Genomic DNA, 9,931 nt, shown 5'->3' with positions numbered 1-9,931 from the left:
GGCCTTTACCGTGAGGGCAAGACAAACAACACCAAGCACTAACGTGGTCTGCAGCACTCAGAGCGCTCCAGCCACAACACTGGGCACAACTGCAGCCGTGGGTCAGGCCCGAGGGGCGAGACACATCTGGCCTCCTGGTCCCCATCCTTGCTTGGACTAAAGCAACAGCAGGACCCGGATGGCCACGTGGCCACATTGCACCTACCTACTACCTCATGACACAAGACCCTGCTTGTCCCCAGGCCAAGGACCTTCCAGCTCGGGGCTGTTGGGGGCTGCCCTGGAGACAAAGCCATAGTGACAAGGACATGCTAAAGGGACACAAGAGGCAACAGGAAGAGTGCTCAATGGCCAAACCAGGACCAGTGTGAGGGTACAACCCAAAGTAAACACACAGTACCCGTAAGTCTATAAATCAGTGGAAGATAAGGTGGTCCCCGGACAGGGCTCCCAACACCTGAGGTAAACATGCAGCCCACGAGGTGGTGTGGCCCTGCCTGGGAAGAGGCGTGGCACAGAGCACAGGGTGGAGGCGGACAGGGAACCCTGACCAATGGGACCCCAGCTGGGTTGTCAATGTAGCCACCAACAGCAGCGAGACGTGAGGAGATGGCATTTCTGCCTGGTCCTCCCCAAACCCACAATCCCAAGCCTGTGAGGGGAGAAGCATCAGACAAACCCCACCTGAGGGACATGCGACACAGAACCTGGTTGACCAGCCCTTGTCCGAATGCAAAGCCACCAAAAACAAGGAGAACCTGGGACACTAGTGACACCAGGAGGAACCTCAGAGACCAAAGGGCCAGGTGTCCTGGGCAGGAAAGGACAGAGCCCACTGTAACCGATGTGCCACCCACTCAGTGTCAGCGACGAGGGAGGCTGGCTGTGGCGCTCACCGAACTCCCCACACCACCTGCACAATAATCCTGGCAAGGCTACACTGCTGTAAGATGTAAAGGATTTGATGGTTGTTATTTGCAGTGCTGGGGATGGAACTCAGGGCCTCAGGCACACTATAAAAGTTTATTTAGCCAGGGATTTAGCTCAGTGGTTCTGCTGCCTGCCTAGCAAGCTCAAGGACCCGAGTTCGATCCCCAGTACCAAAAAAAAGTTTATTTTGTAAAAACTTAAAGAAGGACCAAGCATGGTACCATAGACCTGTAATTCCAGCCCTCAGGAAGCTGATGCAGGAGGATCACCACGAGTTCAAGTCCAGCCTGAACTACATAGTAGCCCATGAGGGTTACTATGGGCTGGGGACGTAGCTCAGTGGTGCCAGGCCTGCCTGGCAAGTGCAAGGTCCTCAGTTCTTCCCAGTACCAGAAAAAAAAAGAACTTACAGATCAGAGAGAGATCAGTATCATAAAAATAACCTATAAGATTTTATTAGCAAACACACCAGGTAAAGAAGGGTTCCTGCAAAGAAACTGCAGGAGAATAACGATAACTTAACAAAAAAAGCCTTCAGCACTGCAGACCACAGCCCCAGGCTGGATGCATCACTTCATGTACTTGTCCTGCTGGTCAGCCAGGATCTTGGCTGAGGACTTGGCGTCATAGAAGAGCTCGCTAATTTCCTCCACGTGCTCCTTCTCGATGCTGTCCTTCCCATTGATCTTGGCCAGCAGGTTGGCGGGGGTCAGTAGCTGCACCGAGTACCTACCAGGGACGGGGCCTGGTGAGCCTGGGCACCAGAGGGACCCCCCCACCCCATCCACAGGAAACACAGGCTGAGCCCCACGGAAAGGACAGCGAGATGCTGTTTCTGAGGGCTGTGGTCACGACCCATCTGAGAGGGGCCAGAGGCCACCAGGGTGACACACGTGCCACCCCCACATCTTCCCCGCCGCCTCGACATTCTCTGGGGGGATGACTCACTGTTGTCCAAGGGCTGCAGATTTGGGTATGAACAGTGCTGGGCAGGTTATCGCCCAGGACAGCAGGGATTCACACCCCACCAGCGGGAAGGCCCCCAAGCTGAGACTCAGTGAGAGGCAACAGCTTCCGAAAAAATCATCTTGTGCTCCTGCTTCTTCCTCAGGAGCAGAACTGACTGGGGCACTCTGCCCAGGCCACTGACTCTGAGCCACCGGAACCAGTCCCTGTGTACCCTCGCCTGCCCTCCCGCTCCCTACCACCAGGCCCCGAGGACACGCCCGCTTGCTGGTCTGTGCCGCTCCTTCTGCAGACCCCGCACTCAAAACCCCAGCAGCAGGCAATGCCCTCTCACCTCAGCGTGGTCTTGGTGCCAATCTCGCCCAGGTGGTTCAGAGCCTCCTCACTGATGGTGATCCCCTCCGTCTGGGCTCGGATCTTAATAATCTTTTAGAGGACAAGAAATGATCAGCAGCAGCCCACCCCAAGTATCCAAGTATCCCATCTAGAACAAGTTTTTGGTTTGTCGGAGTTGGGAGTGGAACCCAAGGCCTCACAAGTTCCAGGCCAGCACTCTGGTGCCGAGCTGCACCCCTCTTATCGGGTGCCTGAAGTGTTCACCATGTCACCCCGCCGGCTGGGGGCGGGAAGCTAGTGGCTACACAGCAAGGCCGGCGGGTACCCTCGGAAGCATGGGCCACCCTCTTTCCAGCCTGCCTGCTGCACCTACAGCTGTGCCCTTCCTCTCCAGCTGGGCATCACCATCTAGGAGCACTCAGGCAAGAAGGGACATTTTTTATGCTGTTTGATAAATATGATGGTTAAATAAATAAAAAAAAAGTTGCCTTTAAAGATTCCCCAGCCCGCATAGCATCACCGGGAGATATCTAATCTATCAAGAGGAGGCTGCATGGTGCAGCGGGATCCTGGTGGGTGTAGGGCGGAGGCAGCATGGCCTGCCGTCACTCAGTGGCGTGGGGTCGGAAGCGCAGCCCTGCTGAGTGATAAGGGCCAGCAGGATAATGATGTTGTGTGTTGTGGAGCCGAGATAACTTGAGGACTTCGAGCCTCATATAATACAGGAATTTTTCACTCTGGCAGCTCCGTAAACAAGATATCAAGAAGCCCTTGTTTAAATTAAACCTATAAAAACAGCTGGGTGGAGGCCCAGGAACTGGAAAGCCCTGAGTCCCAGCTCCACCTCGAAGGAGGGAAAGAGCCGAGGTGCCAGCCCAGCCTGGCAGAGGGGAGTCCAGGCTCTGGGAGCCTAGATGGGAAGGTCTGAGCATCCACAGGCTCAGAGGGCGAGCTCTGCCCAAGATGCCCTGATTTGCTCACACACTTCACAGCCATCACAGGGCCACACAAGCCCCAGGCTGTTTTGTGCACCCAGGTGCTGAGACTCAGAGCCTGTGCACCAGGAGCTCCCGGCTGAGCTCAGGGGAGCCACCAACTGGCACTGGGAGGGACCACATCCCCTGCACACCTGCCCTATTCAAGGCTTCTCACTGAAGAATACAGGTGGTGGAGGCTCAGGCCCTGGGGGCACAGCATCCCTTGGGATGTCCTGACACTTCAGGGAGACACAATTACTGAACCCTAGTGCCCAGCCAAGGACGGCATGTCAGGAGTGTCCCTGTCCACAGGCTGTGAGGACAGCAGTGTGCTCTGCTCCCATGCTCCCCTGAGCTCCATCTCAGATCACTCATTGCTCAGTCACCTGCAGGTCCAGGGGGTGGAGGGAGCAGCACAGGGGAAGATGACATGAGCACACGGGGCTGAGGTGACCCTGGACCTGGCAGGAAGGGAGCACTGCATTGACCTAGGTGAAGTGGCCAGGGTGGCGTGGGTCATTGCCTTGGGCACAGCGGTCAACATCCAAGGCAGGCTGCACCGGAGCTTTGGGCTCGAACGGATGGAGCAATGTGAACTGGCTCAGCATGGGGGTCCCACCTCTGTCACTCACTCTGTGTGGCCAGGGCATCCTTGCTTTTCAAGCTTTGAACCCTGGTTACCACAAAGCTGTTGCAAAGACCCCGCAGGTATCTACAACAGACACAAAGCTGCCGACATCACCAGCAGCAGCAGCAGCAGCAGCAGCAGCAGCAGGAAGAAATAGTGTCTCAGGCCAGCAGTCCTGGTGACATCTCACAGCAGGCAGCAGACCTCCCACTGAGGAGGGGGCTGAGGCTCAGAGATGTACCCAGAACCGCAGACTGTTCAGAGGGTACATGAAGGCCACAGGGTATCCCAAGGGGGCCTGGCCGGTGGCTTCCCCAGTGGCTGCCACTGGGCCCCTGTCTTATCATCCTTGTCCTCAAGCTCATCAGGAGGGATTGGCAGGAGAGAGACCAGCCAAGCCCCAGTTCTGTGACAGCTCAACCATGTCCAGGTAGCCCAACCACCCTTCAGATAGGCGAGCTGAGCTGCGGAGCAAAGTGATCCCCCAGGATGTGAGCAGGGGCCAGGTGCCGAGGCTGCTGCTATGCAGGGAGCAGGAGGGGCGTGCAGGCTCACCTGCTTCATCTCCTGTGGCGTGTACAGCATGGTCCGGATGATCATCACGCGGTCTAGCAGGTCAAGAGGGATGCCGTGGGGGGAGGTGATGTCCTCAGTGCCCCTGCAAGGCCCAGACACAGTCCTGTCGTTAAGCCCCTCCCAGGCAGGACACCGGACACCTCGACCAGGCAACTCAACCACAGGGCAGCTGGTTGGCATCCCAAGAACCAGAGCCAAGCTCAAGGAAACACATGGACACTCGGGTGGCCTGAGAAAACATCTCTGTTAACTTAGTAACTATCAGGGTCACAGGGAACATGGCAAAGGGCACAAAAACACCTAAAATCATCCTTGGAAATAATCACCTAAATATTCGCCAAGCTTTCGTACACGCATTTCCACCAATTAGGCTAAGCATGCATATAGTTTTGGTCTGTGTTGCTTCAGCCTTAATAGTCATGTTGAATAGCTAATAGAGAGCACTGAATATTGTACTTAACCCAAATTGTTGAGCATTGCTTTAGGTAGCTTCCACTGTTGCGGTTTTTATTAAGAGTGTTTCCATAAACAAATCTATGCACACAGTCAAGCACATTTCCTAAGCTGTTGTGGAGGTGCCAGACATGGCCCTGAATATCCATGTCGCTGTCCTAGACAATGAGGCAACAGGAGTGGCCCACTTCACAGCATCACTGCCAGCACCAAGCATCCTAGACAGTAAACACTGTATTGCTTAGTGGTTAAAGAAAGGGAAAGGTAAGGCTGCACCTGAATTTTCAGCCAGAATTGTGGGAAGAACTAAGTTCATGAACTGAGGTATGTAATTATTAGCAGATGCACTCTCGGAGGCTGAGGGAGGAGGATTCCGTTTGAGTGCAACCTGAGCAACTTAGCAAGACCCTATCTCAAAATAAAAAAATTTTTAAATGAGGGGAAGGGCCTGAGGAAACACTGGAGGGAAGCACTTGCTGGCCTCTCCCTGCCATGCAACCTGTTACTGCTGACCGCAGTAGGGGTTCCGGGCCAGGGAGCAAGCACTTTCACACAGCAGCTGTAAGCCCCATGTTTTAGTATCAAATTGCTAATGCTAAGCTCCAATTGTTGATAATTGCACTTTGGCTACAAGTACATTACTTATCCCAGAAGTTTGTTGCTGGCAGCAGCCTCCACCTGCTATTAATCCGGGGTCTCTTCTACACATGTGGTGCACATCTGGGAAGCTTCAAGCCGGGCTGCCCTGGAGCCCAACACGGTGCCCCTATAGGAGCCAGGCACTGTGCCTCAACATGAGGAGCCTGCACCTCCACTCTCGCATGCACAATGGCTGGCTCCTCCCACAGAATTCAGCTTCTCAAGAGAAACCACCAACAGAGTGAAAAGACAACTCACAGAGTGGGAAAAAATGTTTATGAACTATTTGATAGAGCTGGGTTTTTTTTTTGGTACAGGGGATCGAACTCGGGACCTTGCACTTTCGAGGCAGGTGGCAGAACCACTGAGCTAAATCCGCGGCATTTTTATGAGCTATTCAGATGAAGAACTATTATCTAGAATATATAAAGAACTCAAAAAAACCAACCCCCCCAAATTTAAAGACCTAATGCAAAAATGGGCATTTGAAATAAAAAGATACTTCTCAGATAAAGAATTAGAAATGGCAAATAAATATATGAAAAAATGTTCAACATCAGTGGTCATTCAAGAGATACAAATTAAAACAATGCTGAGATTCCATCTCACTCCAGAAAGAATGGCTGTCATCAAGAAATCAACCAATAACAAATCCTGGAGGGACTGTGGGGAAAAGGAACCCTTCTCCACTGTTGGTGAGAGTGTAGCCTGGTGCAACCACTGTGGAAATCAGTGTGGAGATACCTCAAAAATCTAAAACTAGAGGTTCCATTTGACCCAGCTATACCTCTTCTTGGTATCTTCTCAAAAGAATTAAAAACATCATACCACAGCAATATATGTGCACCTATGTTTATAGCAGCACAGTGTGTAATAGCTAAAGCTTGGAAACAGCCCAAATGCCCATCAACTGATGAGTGGATAAAGATGTTGTTTTTTACACAGTGGAGTACTACTCTGCCATAAAGAAAGATGAGCTTCAGGCATTTATAGCTAAATGGATGGACCTTGAGACCATACTCTTAAGTGAAATAATCAGACACACATGTTTCATCGTGTTGTTTCTCTGGTGTGAGAAACTGGATGTGGAAATAAGGACTGAGATGTATAATAGATGTTGAGAAATGGGAAGAACGTGTTCAAATGGGAAGGGGAACAAGGGAGGGAGAAGGGAGGGAGAAAGGAAGGAAGGGACAAGAAAAAAAGTGAAAATAGAAGGAAAAAAATGGAAACAAAGCTTTTGTACATAGTGAGGGGAGGGGGCTTGGGGGGAGAATGGGATAAAATAAAATAAAATTTATACAAAAAAAACCCCTCAGCTTCTCTGCTGCCACATGATGGATAGGTTGTCCCGTGCCTTGCAGGGCGTCCAGCAGTACCTCCAGCCGTGACAGACATCTCCAGACATCACCAATGTCCCCAGGGGTAACAATGGCCCTGGGTGAGAATCACGGACTGCCACTCTATCTGACTCTGTGACTACAGGGACACAGGAAACACAGGCTGTCCCCGGACAGAAGCACAGGGACACAGCCTGAGAAGGTGGAGGCTGCCTCACCCAAGTCCCCTTAACCTTGCTCAGTGGGCACGGTAAGGGCCAAAGAGACAGCATCTGGTATTGGACTAGGATGCCAAAGCAACCGATAAAAAGAACAATCTTCCTGTGACAACTGGGCATTCATATGCAGAAGAATGTGGCTGGATCAAAGACCCTTCCTTACACTCTACCCCAAAATGAACCCAAATGGGCCCTAACCTTAAACCCACATGCAAGAAGGCATAAATCCCTATAACCTCAGACAGTGGTTTCTGACATATGAGACCAAAACACTGTAGAAAAAAGTAGATAAATCAAGGTTGGGCATGGTGGCAGAGTCTGTAATTCCAGGCTGAGGCAGGACTGCAAGTCTGAGCTCAGCCTGGGCAACTTAGCAAGATCCTGACTTAAAATTTAAAACTAAATAAATAAATGAAAAAGCCTGGACATATAGCTAAGTGCAAAGGCTCTCAGTTCGATTCTCAGTACTGTGATCGATAGACAGATGATAGACTACACATATAAATTGGAAGGTTTTGTTTTATTTTGCTTGTGGTGCTAGGGATCAAACCCAGGGCCTTGTGCATGCTAGGCAAGTGCTTTAGCACTGAGCTACACCCTAGTCCAATAAACTATAGTTTTTATTTATTCATTCATTTATTTATTTTGGTTTTTTCAGACAAGGTCTTGCTATGTGGTTCAGACTGGCCTTGAACTCACCATGTATACCAGGCTGGCTTTGAACTCACAGCAATCCTCCTGCCTCAGCCTCCCAAGTGCTGGGATTATAGGCATGTACCATGAGGCCAGCCTGGGCTACATAGTGAGACCATCTCCAAAAAAACAAAGAGAAAAAAATAAATAAATAAAAATAAAAATAAAAAACAAAAAACAAAGGGATACTGTCCAAAAACTGAAAAGACTACCCAAAGAATGAAAGAAAATATTTACAAACCATATACATGGCAGAAGTCTAGTATCCAGAACATATAAACAATTCTTACAACTCAACAATAAGATAATAACAAATGGGCAAAGGATATAAACATTTTTTCAATGGCCAACAAAACACAAAATGATGCTCAACATCACTAAGCATCAGAAAATGCAAACCAATGACCCCACTGCATGATATGTAGGATTCCAGTGGTCCTGGCAGCCAAGCCAGGTGCACAGGCAGCCTGGGTGGGGTCCCAGACCAGCTTGCCCTAGGTGAACTTAGCCCCTACCTCTAACCTTTGAACAAGTTCGTAAGAAAGATGGTGCCATGTGGGGGTGAAGGGACTCATCTGAGGTCACAAAGTCCCAAGGACCAATGCCTGCACTGCTTCCTGTGGAACCAGGCTCACGCTTGGATTCATGCCCCAGGAATCACAGGCCATCAGGGGACAGCTCAGCCAAGGCTCAGCCCACAAGAGCCACTCAGAGACGGGGAGATGGCAAGAAGCTGGGGCGCAGGGAGCGCGCCAGCACAAGGGACGCTGTGATGGCTGCAAACAGCACACAGAGTTCCCCGTGCCACTTCCACACGGTGCACCCTCCTAGCCGGAACCCTGTTCAATACCCAGGACCACAGGGTGCAGGGCGGGAGAGGGAGAGTGAGGGCTCTGGCAGCTTGTCACTTCGAGATGACCTCACTGGCCCACAGGGTATCGGGCACCTTGAGGTCACCTGAGGTAATCAGGAGGTCCTCAGGAAGTTTCACTTCCCTTTCAAGCTCTGGGGGGCAGGGTGGCCCCCAGTGGCAGCACATCAGATGTTGCCCAAATCTGTAAATGTTCCAAAAGTCCTGTCATTGCACACCCTACCCAGGTCTTATCAAGAGCCTGGACTGAGTGGCGCCTCTGTCTCTTCTCATAGTCAGGGTGCCCAGGACACACAGAGAGCTCCCTAGAATGTCAGCAGGTACTTTCACCACAACTATGCTGCTGTCACTATCAAGACGAGGACATAGTTTCCACGAGGACTCAGTACCAAGATCCTTTTCTAGAGCTGCACGGCTGACCAGAACTTTGTCCCCACTGGGCAGGTCCTCAGATCAAAGCCACCTTCCAGTGCCCCTTGCCCTGGGCAGGGCAGGTGCCTGGGAAGCCAGCTCATCTACCAGGTTGCAGGGGGTGCCTATGAGCACAGCCCGCCAGCAGGGGGCACCACATGTCCAGGCTGAGCAGCCACACAGGAGCAAGGCTAACCCAGGCTTTGCAAGTCCAACAGGCCCCCGGGTCTGTGCAAAGGCCTATGTACCTGGTCCCTGGCCAGCTGTGCTCCTGTCCCCAACCTTGGCCTGCACCTGGCACAAGCTCCCTCCTCCAAGATGGAAGGAAGCACCAGAAGGTCTGTTCCTTGCCAGGGCCTCAGAGTGGCATCCAGGATGCCACAGGAACCTGGGTCAGGTACTAGATCTCAAGTGGCAGTGGGAACAGCCCTGTGGGGACCTGCAGAGCAGTCAGTCCCCGGTGGGCCACCTGAGCCAGCTGCCCAGGCTGTGGACAAAGTCTCCATCAAGAGCACATGACATTCTCAGACTTGGCCCCTCAGCCAGAGGCAGCCTGCAGCCAGAGGCAGTCAGCAGTTCTGGCTCTGGCTATCCTGAGATATTCATTGGTGGCAGAGTCCTCTTCCCACCCTGGTCTGCTTCAGGCTTTGGGGCTTTGGAAGAGGACCTTCCTCACCGGGCTTGGTGGTGCAGCACTTAGGAGGCTGAGGTAAGAGGATCACCGTGAGTTGGAGGCCAGCCGGGACTACATAGTAAGTTCAAGGCCAGTCTGACCTACAGAGCAAGACTGACCTTGTCTCAAAACAAACAAACAAAAAAGAGGCCCTTCCTGCCCCGGCCTTGAAGAGCCCCAGTGCTCAGTTCTACTCAGGCCACAGAAAACCCAACAAGCA

At 51.9% G+C, this 9,931-nt stretch overlaps 1 protein-coding gene across 1 annotated transcript in view; it reads right to left on the bottom strand.

The window, feature by feature from the left end:
- Positions 1 to 1,363: 1,363 nt before the first annotated feature.
- Ruvbl1 (RuvB like AAA ATPase 1) overlaps positions 1,364 to 9,931 on the bottom strand; it is a 33,034-nt gene continuing 24,466 nt past the window's right edge. The window contains exons 9-11 of the mRNA XM_004875150.3: positions 4,393 to 4,495; positions 2,231 to 2,322; positions 1,364 to 1,659 (exon numbers count right to left, since the gene is read on the bottom strand). Of these exons, the coding sequence (XP_004875207.1) occupies positions 1,500 to 1,659; positions 2,231 to 2,322; positions 4,393 to 4,495 (355 nt within the window). The 3' untranslated portion in view covers positions 1,364 to 1,499. The remainder of the gene's footprint in view (positions 1,660 to 2,230; positions 2,323 to 4,392; positions 4,496 to 9,931) is intronic.

This window comes from Heterocephalus glaber, unplaced genomic scaffold (genome assembly GCF_053883595.1).
Source record: "Heterocephalus glaber isolate CG9 unplaced genomic scaffold, H.glaber_assembly_v1.0 deba00001645, whole genome shotgun sequence".
Lineage (NCBI taxonomy): Eukaryota > Metazoa > Chordata > Mammalia > Rodentia > Bathyergidae > Heterocephalus > Heterocephalus glaber.
The sequence above is the reverse complement of the archived record's forward strand: the minus strand, read 5'-3'. Positions and strand labels throughout refer to the sequence as shown.